The 21,415-nt window shown below is 36.8% G+C and overlaps 1 protein-coding gene across 1 annotated transcript; it reads left to right on the top strand.

The window, feature by feature from the left end:
• Positions 1 to 1,657: 1,657 nt before the first annotated feature.
• Positions 1,658 to 19,101, top strand: LOC113059726 (14-3-3 protein beta/alpha-A-like). Its single transcript, XM_026228272.1, has 6 exons — positions 1,658 to 1,801; positions 11,452 to 11,757; positions 14,902 to 15,025; positions 17,260 to 17,423; positions 17,568 to 17,663; positions 18,065 to 19,101. The coding sequence occupies exons 2-6, from the start codon at positions 11,464 to 11,466 to the stop codon at positions 18,122 to 18,124; spliced, it is 738 nt and encodes a 245-aa protein (XP_026084057.1). The 5' UTR covers positions 1,658 to 1,801; positions 11,452 to 11,463; the 3' UTR covers positions 18,125 to 19,101.
• The last annotated feature ends 2,314 nt before the right edge of the window (positions 19,102 to 21,415 follow it).

Raw genomic sequence — 21,415 nt, forward strand, 5'->3', positions numbered from 1 at the left:
TTCTGGAAAAGACATCTACACCCTTTGCAAAAACTATGACTGGAATTTTGTCTGATTCACTAACATTGTTCTGTGCATAGGTTTTTTTTTTTTTTTTGTGTGCACTGACATAACCACTCCATATTGTTGGATGAAGCCACAGTTTATGTGTCTGATTCTCACGTTAGTTTGAACTGCCCTGCTCTAAGTGCTGTACTGGGGTGTGGTTTTAAGTAAACTGAAAAACCTGCCCTACTAGTTACACAGCAAACTCGGTAATCACTTTTAACATTCAAGTGAAACTGTTGTTTCGCTTGTTAGCACACACACACATTGGTTGCACAAGTGCTTTAGTATCAATGTGGACTTAAAGGTGCAATAGGAGATCTTGGAAAATGCTAACATTAGCCTGATAGCACTGAAAGCGAAAGTCCCACCTTCTCCGCAATCAACATCTAAAGCCACGTCTCCTGAACGCATTTATGCTCACAGACCAGAATACCAGAGACAACATTACTACAATAGGCTACATCAGCGGTTCCCAATTCATGTCAATGTTCCAAAGTGAAGTAAACCCCTGCTCAGAGATTCACGTAGCTCACTTTTAAGTTGGTTATCTGAATCGGGTGTGTTAACTAAGCGAGACATGCTAAATATGTGCGCAAGCACTGGAATTGGGAATTACTGGGCTACATCATGTTTCATTAACAAGCGAGAAAACTTTAAAAGTACTACAATGCCAGTTAGGAAGACTGGGTTGTTGATGTTTGTCTGCCATTCTAGCTCTGTCTGCACAGCATACATGAATACGCTAATGACGTATTCTGTCTGTATAAACAGGGTGCGCAGAGGTATGCATATACATTGACAGTCAGGTAGAAAAGCTATTTAAATTGGACCGAGCATTTTGATTGGACATGCATTTCTTGGTCCTATGCCTTCCACAGAATATATAAATACAGATAAATACATTTAAACCACTTAACTTAATGATTTCTATCGGGATGTGAAGAGACTTTCAACCAGTATAAAAATAAAAAATAAAAAAATAAAAGAATCTGAAGACAATCACCTATTGCACCTTTAACTTGCAACGATAACAAAGAGTCTTACCCTGAAATAGGTTATTGAATTCATATTCGATGGGAGGACATGTGACAATGTAGAAAATAGACTCATTCCCCATGGAAACAAACTGGAGTAGTGCAGAAATAGCTCCTCTTCTACCAAGCAAGCTCGTATGGCCTGTGTTCTAATTCTGACGGTCTCTTCAGTCGCCCTTCCATGATTTTCATTACAACTACTTAGTTATATATATATATATATATATATATATATATATATATATATATATATATATATATATATATATATATATATATAGGCAACGCGAGAGCTATCCTTAAATAATTTTCTAAATACCCAGTGTATGTATTTACCACTTATAAGCTATCCATCTTATTCAAGTGCACACTTGTAAACATGAAACAAACTAACTTTTCATGCTTTTCATGAGTTACACGTCACATTTTTTTTAATAATGAAATTTAATCTAAAAGGATAGACCTTGGTAGTTTATGGAAAGAGATGGATTGAGGACATGGAAGGAAAAGCGGTGCACCACTGAATCACGAACTGCTCTCGTGAAGTCAGCCGTCGCCTTGGTTACCTTTGACGTCACTTGGCCCAGCCTCGTCTCGGCTCCTGGGGCTGGTCTGATTGGAGGGAAACCCCGTGGATTAGCCCGACAGCCCGTGAGAGTCAGCTGTGAGCCGCGGTTAGCTTAGCTCCGACAGGACCGTCGTTATTCCCAGACATTCAGGTAAGAGAATTCGCTAGATCGGGATAAATGCCATGCTAACTGGTCTCTTTTTATCATCTGCGATGAGAAATTAAATTCAAAAGGCGATGGACGATGCAAGGCACAGGACCGAGTAGCTGCTGATGCTAACGTGCTGGAAATGAACAATAAGCCTTTGCTTGGCAGATCTAGGCCGCCCCTTTTTGTTTCTTCTTTTTGGTATGATATCTGGTGTGGTCGAACTTAGATTTTAAAATGACGGCTAAAATGACACGATTATGCTTTAAATCTTACACTGGACACAAATCGCAGTTTTCTACGCGCGCCCTTGTGTAAAATAATATTTAACGTTAGTGTATTTTTGGTGCTGAAACAAGCCGAAGCATTTCTGTACTTGCTCTCGATCTGTACGTTACTTGGTCCTTTTATGGAAAGACATTTAACGTAATTCTTAACTACTTTTATTTTCGATTGCTTCCGGTAAGTTAATTCGGTTGATCATTATCAGACGATCTTTCATCGTGTCTGTCAATCGAGAAACCCGCCTGACATAAAGCGTCGTCCCTCTGCTCTATCAGTCTTATGGGGTAACGTACACAGAACTTGTGTAAATGATTAAAAACGCATCGGTGGTTTCTTGACATCACAGACAGCAGCGGATTTCTTTGCTGTGAGGTCAGTCGGCCATGTAGATGGGTAGGGCAAGACCTGCCTTCATCATATGGCTTAGCATGCAAGCTAAACCTGGCTTTAACCACGAGGCTGACTCCAGCTCCTTATTCGCCAGCTCCTTATTCGCCGAACTATCCATTCCACCTTAAAAATGTCTAGTGGTTGTTAATCCTTCCCTGTCAGTGCTATTGGTTGTATTTTTTAAAGGGACAGTTGCTCAAAACTGGCATGCTTCAGACAGCAGTTAACAATGAACGGTAAAAATATAAAGTTATGTAAAAATGTATTGTATATTTCAATACATAATGCACGTGACTTGCGAATGCAACTTTTTTTATTTAAACGCCATGCCTTACTCAATGTCTTTTTCAACATACCCTGTATGAATAAAACAAGATAATATTGTTTGCAGCTCTTATGTAATCTTTATTAAAATGTATCCATTACTGTAAAGATTAAATAAACATACATTATTTAACTGTCACACAAAATCTTGTATTACTGCAATTTCTGATGTGCTGTTGAAGAAACGTGCCCTACTCAACTGTATTCCGACAAAGCATTTTGGGCATGTCATTTTGTTATTTCAAAGGTTCTCAAAAAAAGGATTACCTACAGGGCAAGAGTAATTCACTCTCTAACGAAATCCTTTATTAGACCATCTTCTGATTTTTTATTATGGAAATATAACCCAGACAAAAAATGCCCTCCAAAGCATCTGTATTTGACGAAAAAGCATATTGGGCATGACATAATTTTTTTGTTTGAAAGGTTCTCAAACAAATGAGCATGTAGAGGGCAAGAGTAATTCGCTCTCTAACGAAATCCTTTATTAGACCATCTTCTGATGTTTTATTATGGAAATATGACCCAGAGAAAAAATGCCCTCCAAAGCATCTGTATTTGACGAAAAAGCATATTGGGCATGACATAATTTTTTTGTTTGAAAGGTTCTCAAACAAATGAGCATGTAGAGGGCAAGAGTAATTCGCTCTCTAACGAAATCCTGCATTAGAACATTTTCTGATGTTTTATTATGGAAATATAACCCAGAGAAAATGACATCAAAGGCATCTGTATGCCGAAAAAGCATATTGGGCATGACAACATTTTCTTGTTTCAAAGGTTTTTAAAAGAAGGAGCATGTAGAGGGCAAGAGTAATTCACTCTCTAACGAGATCCTGCATTAGAACATTTTCTGATGTTTTATTTTGGAAATATAACCCAGAGAAAATGCTCTCAATAGCAACTTTATGAGCCGAAAAAGCATATTTGGCATGTCATAATTTTCTTGTTTCAAAGGTTCTCAAAAAAAGGAGTACGTAGAGGGCAAGAGTAATTCTGTCTCTAACAGGATCCTGCATTAGAACATTTTCTGATGTTTTATTATGGAAATATGACCCAGAGAAAATGCTCTCAATAGCAACTTTATGAGCCAAAAAAGCATATTTGGCATGTCATAATTTTCTTGTTTCAAAGGTTCTCAAAAAACGGAGCATGTAGAGAGCAAGAGTAATTCACTCTCTAACAAAATCCTGCATTAGATCATTTTTTGATGTTTTATTATGGAAATATAACCCAGAGAAAATGCTCTCAATAGCGAATTTATGGGCCTAAAAAGCATATTTTGCATGTCATCATTTTCTTGTTTCAAAGGTTCTCAAAAAAAGGAGCATGTAGAGGGCAAGAGTAATTCACTCTATAACAAAATCCTGCCTTAGAACATTTTCTGATGTTTTATTACGGAAATATGACCCATAGAAAATGCTCTCAATAGCAACTTCATAGGACGAAAAAGCATATTTGGCATGTTATAATTTTCTTGTTTCAAAGGTTCTCAAAAAAGGAGAATGTAGAGGGCAAGAGTAATTCACTCTCCAACGAAATCCTGCATTAGAAAATTTTCTGATGTTTTATTATGGAATTATAACCCAGAGATTATTACCTCCAAAGCAACTGTATATGCGAAAAAGCATATTAGGCATGGCATCATTTTCTTGTTTCAAAGGTTTTAAAAAAAAGGAGCATGTAGAGGGCAAGAGTAATTCACTCTCTAACAAAATCCTGCATTAGAACATTTTCTGATGTTTTATTATGGAAATATAACCCAGAGAAAATGCCCTCCAAAGCATCTGTATGTCGAAAAAGCATATTGGGCATGAAAACATTTTCTTGTTTCAAAGGTTCTCAAAAAAAGGAGCACATAGAGGGCAAGAGTAATTCACTCTCTAACGAGATCCTGCATTAGAACATTTTCTGATGTTTTATTATGGAAATATGACCCAGAGAAAATGCCCTCATTAGCAACTTTATGGGCCAAAAAGCATATTTGGTATGTCACAATTTTTTTGTTTCAAAGGTTCTCAAAAAAGGAGCACGTAGAGGGCAAGAGTAATTCACTCTCTAACAAAATCCTGCATTAGAACATTTTCTGATATTTTATTATGGAAATATAACCCAGAGAAAATGCCCTCGAAAGCAAATGTATATGCGAAAAAGCATATTAGGCATGACAACATTTTCTTGTTTTAAAGGTTCTCAAAAAAGGAGCACGTAGAGGGCAAGAGTAATTCACTCTCTTATGAGATCCTGCATTAGAACATTTTCTGGTGATTTATTATGGAAATATGACCCAGAGAAAATGCCCTCCAAAGCAACTGTATGCGAAAAAGCATATTAGGCTTGTCATAATTTTCTTGTTTCAAAAGTTCTCAAAAAAAGGAGCACGTAGAGGGCAAGAGAAATTCACTCTCTAATGAAATCCTGCATTTGAACTTTTTTTGATGTTTTAATATGGAAATATGACCCAAGAAAGAGAAAATGCCCTCCAAAGCATTTGTATATGATAGTGTAGTGGGAATCACAACTTAAATATGCAGGATTACATTAGAGAGTGAATTACTCTTGCCCTTTACGTGCTCCTTTTTTGCTATTGAGAGCATTTTCTCTGTGTCATATTTTCGTAATAAAACATCAGAAAATGTTGTAATGCAGGATCTCGTTAGAAAGTGAATTACTCTTGGCCTCTACATGCTCCTTTTTTGAGAACATTTGAAACAAGAAAATGATGCCATGCCTAATATGCTTTTTGCATATACAGTTGCTTTGGAGGTAATATTCTCTGGGTTATAATTCCATAATAAAACATCAGAAAATGTTCTAATGCAGGATTTCATTAGAGAGTGAATTACTTTTGCCCTCTACGTGCTCCTTTTTTGAGAACCTTTGAAACAAGAAAATTATAACATGCCAAATATGCTTTTTCGGCCCATAAAGTTGCTATTGAGAGCATTTTCTCTGGGTCATATTCCCATAATAAAACATTAGAAAATGTTCTAAGGGGAAGGATTTTGTTAGAGAGTGAATTACTCTTGCCCTCTACGTGCTCCTTTTTTTGAGAACCTTTGAAACACAAAAATTATGACATGCCAAATATGCTTTTTCGGCATATACATTTGCTTTCGAGGGCATTTTCTCTGGGTTATATTTCCATGATAAAATATCAGAAGATGGTCTAATGCAGGATTACATTAGAGAGTGAATTACTCTTGCCCTCTACGTGCTCCTTTTTTTGAGAACCTTTGAAACAAGAAAATTATGACATGCCCAATATGCTTTTTTGGTCATAAAGTTGCTATTGAGAGCATTTTCTCTGTGTCATAATTCCGTAATAAAACATCAGAAAATGTTCTAATGCAGGATCTCGTTAGAAAGTGAATTACTCTTGCCCTCTACATGCTCCTTTTTTTGAGAACCTTTGAAATAAGAAAATGTTGTCATGCCCAATATGCTTTTTTGACATATGCAGATGCTTTGGAGGTAATATTCTCTGGGTTATAATTCCATAATAAAACATCAGAAAATGTTCTAATGCAGGATTTCATTAGAGAGTGAATTACTTTTGCCCTCTACGTGCTCCTTTTTTGAGAACCTTTGAAACAAGAAAATTATAACATGCCAAATATGCTTTTTCGGCCCATAAAGTTGCTATTGAGAGCATTTTCTCTGGGTCATATTCCCATAATAAAACATTAGAAAATGTTCTAAGGGGAAGGATTTTGTTAGAGAGTGAATTACTCTTGCCCTCTACGTGCTCCTTTTTTTGAGAACCTTTGAAACACAAAAATTATGACATGCCAAATATGCTTTTTCGGCATATACATTTGCTTTCGAGGGCATTTTCTCTGGGTTATATTTCCATGATAAAATATCAGAAGATGGTCTAATGCAGGATGCAGGAGTGAATTACTCTTGCCCTCTACGTGCTCCTTTTTTTGAGAACCTTTGAAACAAGAAAATTATGACATGCCCAATATGCTTTTTTGGACATAAAGTTGCTATTGAGAGCGTTTTCTCTGTGTCATAATTCCGTAATAAAACATCAGAAAATGTTCTAATGCAGGATCTCGTTAGAAAGTGAATTACTCTTGCCCTCTACATGCTCCTTTTTTTGAGAACCTTTGAAATAAGAAAATGTTGTCATGCCCAATATGCTTTTTTGACATATGCAGATGCTTTGGAGGGCATATTCTCTGGGTTATATTTCCATGATAAAACATCAGAAAATGTTCTTATGCAGGATTTTGTTAGAGAGTGAATTACTCTTGCCCTCTACATGCTCCTTTTTTTGAGAACCTTTGAAACAAGAAAATGATGCCATGCCTAATATGCTTTTTCGCATATACAGTTGCTTTGGAGGTAATATTCTCTTGGTTATAATTCCATAATAAAACATCAGAAAAAGTTCTAATGCAGGATTTCGTTGGAGAGTGAATTACTCTTGCCCTCTACGTGCTCCTTTTTTTGAGAACCTTTGAAACAAGAAAATTATGACATGCCCAATATGCTTTTTTGGTCATAAAGTTGCTATTGAGAGCATTTTCTCTGTGTCATAATTCCGTAATAAAACATCAGAAAATGTTCTAATGCAGGATCTCGTTAGAAAGTGAATTACTCTTGCCCTCTACATGCTCCTTTTTTTGAGAACCTTTGAAATAAGAAAATGTTGTCATGCCCAATATGCTTTTTTGACATATGCAGATGCTTTGGAGGGCATATTCTCTGGGTTATATTTCCATGATAAAACATCAGAAAATGTTCTTATGCAGGATTTTGTTAGAGAGTGAATTACTCTTGCCCTCTACATGCTCCTTTTTTTGAGAACCTTTGAAACAAGAAAATGATGCCATGCCTAATATGCTTTTTCGCATATACAGTTGCTTTGGAGGTAATATTCTCTGGGTTATAATTCCATAATAAAACATCAGAAAATGTTCTAATGCAGGATTTTGTTAGAGAATGAATTACTCTTGCTCTCTACATGCTCCGTTTTTTGAGAACCTTTGAAACAAGAAAATTATGCCATGCCAAATATGCTTTGTCGCATATACTGTTGCTTTGGAAGGCATTTTCTCTGGATCGTATTTCCATAATAAAACATCAGAAAATGTTCTAATGCAGGATCTCGTTACAGACAGAATTACTCTTGCCCTGTACGTACTCCTTTTTTTGAGAACCTTTGAAACAAGAAAATTATGACATGCCAAATATGCTTTTTCGTCTCATAAAGTTTCTATTGAGAGCATATTCTCTGGGTCATATTTCCATAATAAAACATCAGAAAATGTTCTAATGCAGGATCTCGTTAGAGAGTGAATTACTCTTGCCCTCTACATGCTCCTTTTTTGAGAACCTTTGAAACAAGAAAATGTTGTCATGCCCAATATGCTTTTTCGGCCATAAAGTTGCTATTGAGAGCATTTTCTCTGTGTCATATTTTCGTAATAAAACATCAGAAAATCGTCTAATGCAGGATTTCATTAGAGAGTGAATTACTCTTGCCTTCCACGTACTCCTTTTTTTTGAGAACCTTTGAAGCAAGAAAATTATTACATGCCCAATATGCTATTTCGGCCATAAAGTTGCTATTGAGAGCATTTTCTCTGTGTCATATTTCCGTAATAAAACATCAGAAAATGTTCTAATGCAGGATCTCGTTAGAGAGTGAATTACTCTTGCCCTCTACATGCTCATTTTTTGAGAACCTTTGAAACAAAAAAAATATGACATGCCAAATATGCTTTTTCGGCTCATGAAGTTGCTTTTGAGGGCATATTCTCTGGGTCATATTTCCATAATAAAACATCAGAAAATGTTCTAATGTAGGATCTTGTTAGAGAGTGAATTACTCTTTCCCTTTACATGGTCCCTTTTTTGAGAACCTTTAAAACACAAAAATGATGACATGCCAATTATGCTTTTTTGGCATATACAGATGCCTTGGAGGTCATATTCTCTGGGTTATATTTCCATAATAAAACATCTGAAGATGGTCTAATGCAGGATTTCATTAGAGAGTGAATTACTCTTGCCCTCTACGTGCTCCTTTTTTTGAGAACCTTTGAAACAAGAATATTATGACATGCCCAATATGCTTTTTCGGCCATAAAGTTGCTATTGAGAGCATTTTCTCTGTGTCATATTTTCGTAATAAAACATCAGAAAATGTTCTAATGCAGGATCTCATTAGAGAGTGAATTACTCTTGCCCTCTACGTGCTCCTTTTTTTGAGAACCTTTGAAACAAGAAAATTATGACATGCCCAATATGCTTTCATATTTCCGTAATAAAACATCAGAAATTGTTCTAATGCAGGATCTCATTAGAGAGTGAATTACTCTTGCCCTCTACGTGCTCCTTTTTTTTGAGAACCTTTGAAACAAAAAAATTATGACATGCCAAATATGCTTTTTCGCCCATGAAGTTGCTTTTGAGGGCCTTTTCTCTGGGTCATATTTCCATAATAAAACATCAGAAAATGTTCTAATGCAGGATCTCGTTAGAGAGTGAATTACTCTTGCCCTCTACGTGCTCCTTTTTTGAGAACCTTTGAAACACAAAAATGATGACATGCCAAATATGCTTTTTCGGCCTATAAAGTTGCTTTTGAGGGCATTTTCACTGGGTCATATTTCTATAATAAAACATCAGAAAATGTTCTAATGCAGGATCTCGTTAGAGAGTGAATTACTCTTGCCCTCTACATGCTCCTTTTTTTGAGAACCTTTGAAACAAGAAAATGATGCCATGCCTAATATGCTTTTTCGGCCCATAAATTCGCTATTGAGAGCATTTTCTCTGGGTCATATTTCCATAATAAAACATCAGAAAATGTTCTAATGCAGGATTTCGTTAGAGAGTGAATTACTCTTGCCCTCTACATGCTCATTTGTTTGAGAACCTTTCAAAAAAAAAATTATGACATGCCCAATATGCTTTTTCGTCAAATACAGATGCTTTGGAGGGCATTTTTTGTCTGGGTTATATTTCCATAATAAAAAATCAGAAGATGGTCTAATAAAGGATTTCGTTAGAGAGTGAATTACTCTTGCCCTGTAGGTAATCCTTTTTTTGAGAACCTTTGAAATAAAAAAATGACATGCCCAATATGCTTTGTCGGAATACAGTTGAGTAGGGCACGTTTCTTCAACAGCACATCAGAAATTGCAGTAATACAAGATTTTGTGTGACAGTTAAATAATGTATGTTTATTTAATCTTTTACAGTAATGGATACATTTTAATAAAGATTACATAAGAGCTGCAAACAATATTATCTTGTTTTATTCATACAGGGTATGTTGAAAAAGACATTGAGTAAGGCATGGCGTTTAAATAAAAAAAAGAACTTGCATTCGCAAGTCACGTGCATTATGTATTGAAACATACAATACATTTTTACATAACTTTATATTTTTACCGTTCATTGTTAACTGCTGTCTGAAGCAAGCCAGTTTTGAGCAACTGTCCCTTTAAAAAATACAACCAATAGCACTGACAGGGAAGGATTAACAACCACTAGACATTTTTAAGGTGGAATGGATAGTTCGGCGAATAAGGAGCTGGCGAATAAGGAGCTGGAGTCAGCCTCGTGCTTTAACCTGCAAGCAGCGGTAAACTGTCACCGTGACACTTAAACTGGACACATTTGACAAATATAGCGAGGGTCAGCGCTGTTTATATTCATTGCACAGTGTATTGTAATAAACCAGTCACAAACCTTTAGTCTGATGTTGCTGGTTAAGCTTTGTGTAGTCAGCAACGACGCATATATTAGTCCTTCTCAACATCGAAAGGGATTGTTTACCCAAAATCATCATTATTTATTTACCATAATTTTTCAGAACCGTTTCACTGTTTTTCGTGCAACATGTTCATCATAATTTGACGGATTGACAGATTCGGTCGCAATGGAAATGAATGGTGACTGAGGCTCTCAATCTGTTAACCAATAATACTCGTGTTCCACGGGATGAGGGTCATTTAAAGAGGACATAAGGAACATTTTTTGGGAGTAGTCTAACGTTACCCCTTTAAGACATAATATGTAAAGCGCGTGAATGGGTAGCTATGGGGACTGGGCGTGGTTGTCGAGAACAGCACATCCGCATATTTCTGCGCACTGTAATGCGACCCTGGAGGGCAAATACTTATGGCATAACTTTGTGAGCGTGTGTGGTGTGTGCAAGATTGGTAGCTAGAATTTTGTGATTTGATCTTTAGATTTTTGCAGTGTGTTTTTTTTTTTTTTTTGCTCCTTCCGTTTATCTTTTGCTTTCACTTTTTTTTTTTGGTACCTTAAAGGCTTTCCATAATGTAGATGAAACCAATGGTGCTCGTAAATAGCACCGATTTGACAGTTTGTTGTAGATTTTGTTTTGAGTAATGATGAAAACATTTGTTATACAACATATTAATCAATTGATATATAAATACACACACACACATATATGTATGTAAGAAAATGTCAGTGGCATAGCACAAATGTATCGATTCACTGATGTGAAATTTTTATTTAATTTTTATTTTAATTTTAATTTATTTTGTTTCTATTCTCAGTAACAATGAGCTTGCGTCTAATCAGTAAACAGACAATTGACACTTGTATTATAGCTCAAGTAAATCTGATTCAGTGTCTGATTGAAGTCTCTTGTTCCTCAGCACTGAGCAGCCATGGACAAGAGCGAGTTAGTGCAAAAAGCCAAGCTGGCCGAGCAGGCCGAGCGCTATGATGACATGGCAGCCGCTATGAAATCTGTCACTGAGGGCGACATTGAACTGTCTAACGAGGAACGCAACCTGCTCTCGGTGGCTTACAAGAACGTGGTGGGAGCCCGCCGCTCCTCCTGGAGAGTGGTCTCCAGCATCGAGCAGAAGACGGAGGGCAGCGATAAGAAGCAGCAAATGGTCAAGGAATATCGGGAAAAGATTGAGAAGGAGTTGAAGGACATCTGCAATGACGTACTGGTAAGGATCTTACAACTCGGATAATCCCAATCGTTTATATTCTGACCCAGGGATACGCACAAGATGCGCACATTTGCTCTTGTGCCTGTTTCTTTATTGCAGGTGTTGGTGGGTAACGTAGGTTGATAATCCTGCTTGCGTTAATTACTCATCGCGAGCAAGGCCCTCTTTCAGCCAAGCCTATTAGTCCAGGCCTGATCTCATTTGTTCCAACGCATGCACAGGTGCTTTACCTCGGGACAGTTTTTGTAACCCTGATGACAGATTTAAGGGGTCAGGGTCTATTTAACTTCTGTTTCATTCAGCTTGTAGAAATTAGTTTTATAGATTCTGTAGAGCACATAATTCACATTTAATAGACTTTATGTAATGAGGGTCCTTGCCTTACATTAGGTAGAATGTATTCCACAATGTTTACTTGTGCTTAAAAACACCATACCCTCATCTCGAATGTATCCTTGTGTCATTTGTGAAGAATTAGAGATCAAAAAAGTTTAAGTATTTTACTTGATACAGACTCTAGCTGGTCTAAGTCCTGTAAACTGGTATACTTTGAATTGGAGGTTCTAAACAGTGATATTTGAATTTAGGGAAATGTGTATAGAAATTTAGTCATTGTGAAACATTGTTGAATTTACTTCTGTATTGCAGTGGGTCTTTAAATATAACAGTATTCTTAGTAGAAATAAATAACAGGTTCTTGTCCTTTCCATCCCAAATTCACTTAGTGAATTTGATAAAACATTGGCTAATTATTTATCTGTCAGTTAACATTATTAAATAGCTCGCACATTTTAATTAATGTTAACCGAAAAGGAAAGTTGTTAATGTTTCAGATTTATGAATTATAAGAGTTACTAAGTTTTTTTAAATTAATATTTAGATTTTTAAATTTGTAATAACTTGTTGATATACTTTTCACAATAAGGAAACATATATTGATTTTGTGTTTTTGCTTATATTCAAAATAATTAATTTGCCTATGTATATATGGTTAAAATCACCTTTAAAAACTATTAAAAAAATAGCTTAGCATAAAATAAAAATAATTTTACTATTAATTTTTTTTGCATATATATGTGCAAAAAAAAAAGGGTGGACATGTACTGGTGACATATCACAAGACTTTGAACATCACAGAAGGCAAAGATTTAAAGTCCACTTTAACTCAGTAAGTCATAAGTGAGGTCTTCTGAGAAACATGCTCACGCTAAGGCTTCGGCCAATGTCTGTGTAAGTGAGATGCAGCTAATTAGCTTTTAGCAGCTGCTCGGGTGGGAGAGATGAGGTGTGGGAAGTGAAGCGGCCTCTAGAGAGCATGAGGACAGCTGAACTCCAACAATGTGGATGTGGACCAAACATGGGCACCACTTTACAAGCAGATGAGCAGCAAGATATTTTGAAACTTTACCAGGTCAAAGTAGAATAAGTGTTTTGGCCAGGCTGCCTGATGTGTTTGAAGGGAGGGGACACGTTGACTTTGTGTGCACAACATAGCATGAAAGTAAGTGGCTGAAGGCCACAGGGCTCTGTTAATGCACAGGTTGAGTCACCTCTAATCCCATAATCACAGCAGCTGAGCTCTTGTTTTTTGGGCCACTGACCTGTGACCCCTCACGTTACAGCCAAAAGGACTTTGGCCTTAACATGAATGAAACAAGACTATGATGTCATGTGTATTCCTACATATTATGTAACTTAATGCTGCATTAACCCTTACACTGCATTCTTATCAGGCATGAAGGGACAAGATTTCAATGCAAAGCTGGGTTTTTTTTTCTTCTTTACGCAAAAAGCAAAAATGCAGTGGAACAAAATCACAGCTTGTCTGACGTGGTTAAGGTGCGGCCATATTTACCATAACTTGGTGTTTTAATCCATGCAATTAGGAATTCCATGTGAAGGTGCAAGATTTCCCAACACAGATGTTACAATAACGGTCAAATGGATGCAGAAAACTGCTTTTTTTTTTTAAATGACTACTGTGAGCTGTGCTTTTTTCACCTAAATTTAGCTAATGTGAGTGCAACTTTATATAGCTTTATAGTGTGTGATTTAATATGGTAGAGGATGTGAGTGGCAGTTGGCAAGTCACACTTTATCACTATATACACATCAGATGAAAAGATAAAGCCGCTCACCTGACACAAGCTGCTGTGATCTCCCATCCACATGTCTCGACTTGATAAAGATGATGGGGAAGCAGATGGTTATGCAAAACCATAACTGTCCATCTGTCAGCTTAGAGCAACATTATGGAATTGTGATTTGAATCCATGCATTGCTCTCCACCATTGAAAGCACAAGTAGGTCATTGGTTCATCAGTGACATGTGACTTAACAAGGTTAAATGACTCATTTGTATTGGAATGCCTGAACGATTCCTCTGATTATGGAGACCTTTTCCACCTAAAAAGTTCCATTGTTTCACATAATCAAGGTCACCAACCAGTGATATCCTTAAAATTATGCTCCCTATTTATCAGTGACCTTGACAAAATCAATTTGATCCAAAAAGATTGTCCTCCATCATTAACGTGGTTTGTTAGGGTGTCATTGGAGAAGCTTGTATTGCAGTAACAACCCTGTGGTTCTGTCAAGGGGGGCAACAATCAGGCCAGTCGAGCTGTGAACAAGCCCAGCAAGCTCAATGACCTAGTTCCACGAGCGTTAGCTCACACGCCATAGTCAATTCTCCCAATCTCCCCTTCCTCCGTCCCTGCAACAAAGTCTCAGAAGCGTCTGTGAAACTCCAGTCCACCCCCCAGCCGTCAGGCTTCTCTTATCCCCAAATGCAATCCAAGGTTATTGTCTAAAAACGCCTAGAATGCTGAAATTCTAGAAACCACATTGTTGGGACATAGTGAAGGGTCTTTTATTTTTTTGGTTTACTGTAAATGGCATCCCGGGACTGGACACGTTTTGGTATCAGAGGTTTCATGGTTTCACCTGGGCCTCTTTTTGTAACAGCATGTCGTCAAACGAGTTTTCTCTCTTATCTTATCTGTTCACGTCTTTACTACTCTTGACTCTTGTTCTGCTCTGGACTACATCCACCTTTCCTAATACCACGCTGAAACCAGGATGTGAAACCGTTTGACGAACCGCTAATATGGTTTTTCTCTTGTTGTCTGTGTGTCACAGGTTCTTCTGGACAAGTACCTTATCCCCAAGGCGACCCCGGCTGAAAGTAAAGTCTTCTATCTGAAAATGAAAGGCGATTACTATCGCTACTTAGCAGAGGTGGCTGTGGGAGAGGAGAAAAGCTGTAAGCCATTCTGTTAAGTCTATCCTTAATGTTAAAGTGAAAGTTAATACAAAAATGAAAATGTACTCACTCTGCAGGTTGTTCCAAACCTGCATGACTTTATTAAAAAAAAATATATATATTTTTTCAAAATTTGAAAGTCATTGTGGTCTGATATTAATTTTTGGACTCCATTGACTTTCATTGCAAGCGAATGTTAAAAGTTCTGAGGTGTATTTAGTAAATTAAAGTTTACTAGACAAATTGAGATGGTGGAGCTGCTAATTTCCTTAAATCCAGTTAACAATGTCCGATTGCGAAGCTAGTTAATCGTGTAGGCACTTGAACAATGCGTCATGGCTCTCAAAGCCGCTCCACCACCTGCCCATGAATGTACTAGCTTCTGCTAAAAATGTAACATTTCCACAAAATATTGACCTGAAGCCAAGCTTGAGAGGAAGTAAGGGGGTGGAAATCTCTACAGAGGATCCCTTTTTTTTTTGTCGAACAGTTGTGGCCCATTCATAAATTTTGGCTCCCTCAGTGAAAAATTCTATAGTAAATGTACCATGTTTTTGTCTCAGAAAGTTTGTGGTTAGATTTTTTTTTCTTTCATTCACCAAGAATGAATTAATTGGATCAAAAGTGAGGCAATTCTTTTACTTTGTTACAAATACATGCTCTTTCTTTTAAACTTTGCTCATCCAAGGACCCCGAACAAAGTGTGTCGCAGTTTCCACAAAAATACTGAGCAGCGCAACTGTATGCATAACTATAAGATAATAAAGACAATTGTTTTTGAGCAGTACATCAGCATATTTGAAGGATTCCTGAAGGAGCATGTGACACTGAAGCCTCTGAAAATCCAGTTTTTTATTTTTATATTACAGTTTTGTATTTTTGATCAAATTATAAAGCCTTGGGTGAGCATGAGACTTTCAAAAATAATGAGTAATCTTGCTGATCCCGGACTTTTGAATGTAGTGTAGGTAAATCTTTCAACCCCAAACTTTTTTGGATAGTACAATTACAGTATAAACCAGACACCTTATTAGCTTGCTTTGTTCACAGGCTGATTCTATTTCAGGCAGATACTATATAAAACCTTGAAATGGTTTGCTCTCCATTGTCTGTGTTGGTAGAGTCAGAAAGGAACAGGGCCGCAGTGTGCGTAACAGGAAGAATCGTGCAGCAGTCTTCCTGTGCCAGGAGCTTGACAGGCTCTCAGGGCGTGACTTTAGGATTCAGTTAAGGGAAAGAATGAGAGAGAAAATAATAAAATAAGGGTCTTGAGGTCTACAGGGGAAATGGTTAGCGGTCTGATTTCCTTCCTTCACTGAAGCAGGTGCAGACATGTGAGTCCACCCACCTTTACTGAATGAATGAGAGCCTGTGTGGGCGGAGCTCCAGCGCTGCTTCACAGCCTGTCGGATTCCTGTTCCGTCTTGTTAAGAAGGAAATGGAATATAATTCCCTTTTTATATTGATTCGGTTGTCTCTCGCTGACGCCATCTGGCACAGATCCTCAGTACTCACTGTGCTCTTGGTACAATGGTGTCGAGTGAAACAAACTAAAAAGGCCCACATCATTCTGACAGTGTGAAATCTTATACCTAGTTGTTAGCAACAGATTCTGAAGGTTTTGAGGTTTTATTAAAAGCTTTGTGTGTGCTAGCAGCAGAGTACAATCAAAACAGAAATGGACACCCAGTGAAAGCAGAGAGGGAATGGTTCTAGAAAAGCGTTATTTATATAATAACCTGAAAAAATGTTTACAGTGGGTGATTGCAGTCAAGATAGCACTGCTCTTAAAAAACAGGTAGATAGGTATAGTCAATTGTAAATAAATATAATTTAACAATTTTAAACTCTGTCAAATCTGACAGAATATTTTCTTCACTTTATTTTTCTTAAATATAAGTTTGAAAGCGCCTAGTGCCAAGCTTATAACGTTTTCTAACTAAACTCTCCTAACTGCAGAGTTTGTGCTTTAACGCCCTCTAGTGAAAAATATCATTTCAACGATTTACAGCAGAAAAGCCTCTTTTTTTTTCTCTCTCTCTCTTTCTAATGTTCATTTTACTTAATTCAAAGTTAAAGGAAAATAGTAAAAGCAAAATAACACAAGTTGTACTCTAGTTTCGGATATTTCAGACCCAATATAAACATGTTACACTGATTATTCTTTAAGCTCATTATAACTGTTAAATCTTGAAAAAAGTCAGTTCACACACTTTGTCTCTTTCTATCTCCAGCTATCATTGGCAATTCACAGGAGGCCTACAAGGATGCCTTTGAAATCAGTAAGGCAGAGATGCAGCCCACGCACCCCATTCGTCTGGGCCTTGCGCTCAATTTCTCCGTATTTTATTACGAGATTCTCAACGCGCCCGACCAGGCCTGCAAGCTTGCCAAAACTGTAAGGTTAACACACACCCACATGCGCACAGGCTAATAAACAAAATATAAGAGCGTTCCCTGCAATTATATTGTCGATTCGAAATACCCTCATAAGCCTGTAACTTGACACTCAATATGTTTTTGGCCGATCTTTTTCTCCTAGGCTTTTGATGAGGCCATTGCAGAGCTTGATTCGCTGAATGAAGAATCATACAAAGACAGCACACTGATCATGCAGCTACTGCGGGACAATTTGACAGTGAGTTTCTCTTTAGTAACACGTTCATTCAGTACAGGTATTAAATGCATTGGACTTGTCTATGTGGAATTAGACCGATTATTGAAACTCCACATGTCAAAATGTTTTGTGTGGCAACAGTACAAAAACATACATGTTATAAAAATGTAAAATTAAAATAACTATACATGATGGCAAAGTGCACTTATTATACATGTTTGCACCAGATTAGTGCTGAGAACAGGATTCCTTTAACCCGGCACCTAACCTTTGCACATTTGTTTTGGGAAGAGGTTGCAGTCTGGTTTAATAGTAGTTTGTGTCACTTATTCCGTTTTCAGATCTAGTTTAAGATAAAGTGTTTTAGCATTTATTCTTTGTTCAGTTAATGTCTAACTAGTGCCCTTTGCTTTGTTTCGCAGCTGTGGACTTCAGATAACCAGGGTGATGGTGAGGACGCCGAGGAGGGCCGGGAAAACTGAGTCTCGCTCTGTCCGTCCTTCCCGTGTCATTCACCTGCCATCGTTCCAGCTCACCATCAACACTGAGACCACCTCATCTTCAACTTCTGTTTCTTTTAGTTCTTTTACTCTCGCGCCTTCCTTGCTTTCTTCCTTCCTTCCCTGTCATTGTGGGGTTTTTTCTAAGGATTTGTGTAACGGGAGGTGGGTGGGTGGGAGGGGTTAAATAGAGGGGGACCAGGAGGGGATGAGGTTTGTCTGCTGTTAACCTTGTTTTCTCCATGGGGAGCTCTAGGTTGTCACATTAGTGTGGAAGAAACGCAGGTGAGGCAAGTTCTCAGCTCATGCAAAGTTGCAAGTTAAACCCTTTTGGTATTCGTATACTGTATGTAAATTTCTGTCATTTGTCATGGTCATTCTATACACCTGCAGTTTAGCGTCTGCGTTCTAACAGCCCTCGTCTTTAAGTAGAGTTGGGGATAGCAGTGCTGGTCTTTAGCTGGGAAAGAAGCAACGGCAGTGTCACACGTCATCCAGTGACCTGCTCGCTCACACATCCTGCAAAATGAGGGGCAAAAAAAGAAGTTACATTCCATTTATTGACACTTTCATGTTTGTTTTTCCATGCCCTGCAAACGGCATTTACTTATTCCCTGTTAATTACGAGGTATAGAGGACCCTAAGAACAAAGAGCACATAAGCTTGATACTGTTACCGTATGACTGTACAAGCAGAGCAGTAGGAAATACTGGGGTGATTTAGGTTTCCAGTAAAAAAAAAAAATGTTTTTTTCTTTTTCCATTAATTTCTTTTTGATACTTGCCTAATTTGCATGTGGCTCTGAAGTAGTTAATATGGGGAGGAAAGGGAGTACTGTGGGGCTGGCTAGCTTTGTGTCATGTCTCTGGAGTTTTCATACAGAACACCCAAGCATAAATGTTATTTGGAGGGAAAATATGTAATTTCATGTAAGTGGATTAAAAAATAATTTAACACAATGACTTTACTAGATGTGGTTTTCTTCTTATTATTTAATAAAAATGTGATGTTTTATCATATTAGGATAAATAAAATCATGTAAATCTGAAGTAAATGCTTTCAAAGGAATGCATTTTTGGCTTTCTAAAATTATAATGTAACCTAAACATAGTTATCGGGGGAACTTAAGGAATACTGCACTTCAAAAGTTTGTGGTTGGTTATAATTTTTTCATTGTATTTATTCAGCACAAGTTAAATACACTTTTTATAAAAAAATATAATAGTTGATCCAAAGTGACAAAATATTTACAAAATACTTTTTCTAGTATAATATATTGTATATTATATATAAACATAGTATATATATGAATATTTCACAATATTACTGTATTTTTTTATCAAATAAGTTGCATCAAAGAAGCATGTCTCATTGACCTCAAACTTTTGAAAGACACACACACACACATACATGTATATAACATGTAATTGTGCAAAAGCCCCAAAAAGAGGTGTAACACAAAGAGGTGCTTTGAGGTGTTCAGATTTCATCTCCTTTGTCCAGAACAAATCAGAAGCCCAAGGCATAAAATTAGTGTACTGAAACTTAATTCCATGTAGAAACCTAAATCGACACCCTCCTGAAAGGAAAATAATCATTAACAACATGACAAGCACACTAATGAAACCAATGCTTACACAATCATTAACATTATATATTTAGATGATCTTTTAACTGATATAACCAATATGTAAGAATGTTGGCTGGATTTTCTTGTTTTGTAAAACTGAAAATCGGAGAATCATAACAACACATCTGTAGTATTGTGCCCAGCTGAAAGAAGCGGCTCGGAGCAGAGGTTTGAGATCTGTTACAGAGATGTCCTTTACAGCAGCTCTGATCCGCTGATATGCTGGACTGGCTGATCTTGGTGGACAGGTCACCCGGACAAAAACTTCCGGTCACACATCCTTTCATTGTCATCTTACGTCCGTGTGGGAACAGCTCATGCTCCAGCACTGTCTGAAGCTGGTGCTGGTGTGCTCTATACATGGCCTGCACTTGTCACTATATGACAGACTATATGAAAGGAAGAAATTACAAGGAACAGAATGCTGGTGTATAGGTAGTGTTTACTGGTTATATAGTTTTATTTATTTTCAAATATTTTGTGAATACTTTATGAATATTTTAAATGCACTACAGCATTTGGTTATCAAGCTTTTGGATTTCAAGGTCTCCCTTTATCCAAGACAAAAACTGAAGAACCTCCACTGATATGTACCTCTGTTACTTTCTGATTTAATTTTTAAAATATTTTAATTCAAATAATAAGACTTTTTAAAAACCAAAACTATTACAAATATGAAAATATTTATATACATTTTCATTACAGTCCTGCGTTGAAACCTTTCTTTATCAAATAATGCTTCAATCATAGCGATTTACAGTATTATAACTATAATCTTGGCTACAAGGATTGATGTTGGTATAGGTAAATAAAAAATCCATAAGCTTCTTCAATCTCTCTACTGATATTTTTACTGTCAGGACACAGTTGTTGTTGTTGTTTTTTCCTCTCCTTTTTAGTGCCACATTTTCTTATGGAAATGGCCACTTTTAGTTTCTGAAAGTCTTAAGTCGATGGGGTATGTCTGTAACAATAACCAAGAATACACTGTATCGGTCAAAATTATGAATTTTTCTTTTGTGTCATCAATCATTGGGATATTAAATACAGATCATGTTCCATGAAGATATTTTGTAAATTTCCCACCATAAATATATCAAACATTTATTTTTGATTAGTAATATGCTTAGGACTTAATTTTGGACAACTTTAAATGTGATTTTCTCAATATTTAAAATTTTTGCATCCTCAGATTCCAGATTTTCAAATAGTTGTATCTCGGCCAAATATTGTCCTATTTATTCAGCTTTCAGATGATGTATGAAACTTAAATTCACACTTATGACTGGTTTTGTGGTCTGGGTCACAAATTATATTAAAAAAGTATTCCACATCTACTACAGTCCCCTCCACCACCACCAGAGGTCTTCATACCCTCAAGAGACCTTTTTACATTTTAGCATTAGCTTAAATAGATATATATTTAAAAAAAAATAATAATAATAATGTAAATGTACAAAATAATAATAATAATAATTATTATTATATTAGAAACTGAGATTTTTTTCTCACAGATTTGTATCACCTGAGGCTTATTCAGTCAGCTTCCAAAGACATGTATACTGGCCAAACACTCAAGCTAAATGTAAAAACTGTATAGGCCTAGATGCCATTGCATTATATAACATGTGTTGCAAAGACAA

This window comes from Carassius auratus, chromosome 41, assembly GCF_003368295.1.
Source record: "Carassius auratus strain Wakin chromosome 41, ASM336829v1, whole genome shotgun sequence".
Taxonomy (NCBI): Eukaryota; Metazoa; Chordata; class Actinopteri; order Cypriniformes; family Cyprinidae; genus Carassius; species Carassius auratus.

Bases quoted from the DNA above. Each gene is read 5' to 3' on its own strand.
- LOC113059726 (XM_026228272.1), top strand. From the start codon at position 11,464: ATGGACAAGAGCGAGTTAGTGCAAAAAGCCAAGCTGGCCGAGCAGGCC. The intron at 15,026-17,259 runs GTAAGCCATTCT...TTCTATCTCCAG, and splicing joins TGTGGGAGAGGAGAAAAGCT to CTATCATTGGCAATTCACAG. The intron at 17,424-17,567 runs GTAAGGTTAACA...TTTTTCTCCTAG, and splicing joins CCTGCAAGCTTGCCAAAACT to GCTTTTGATGAGGCCATTGC.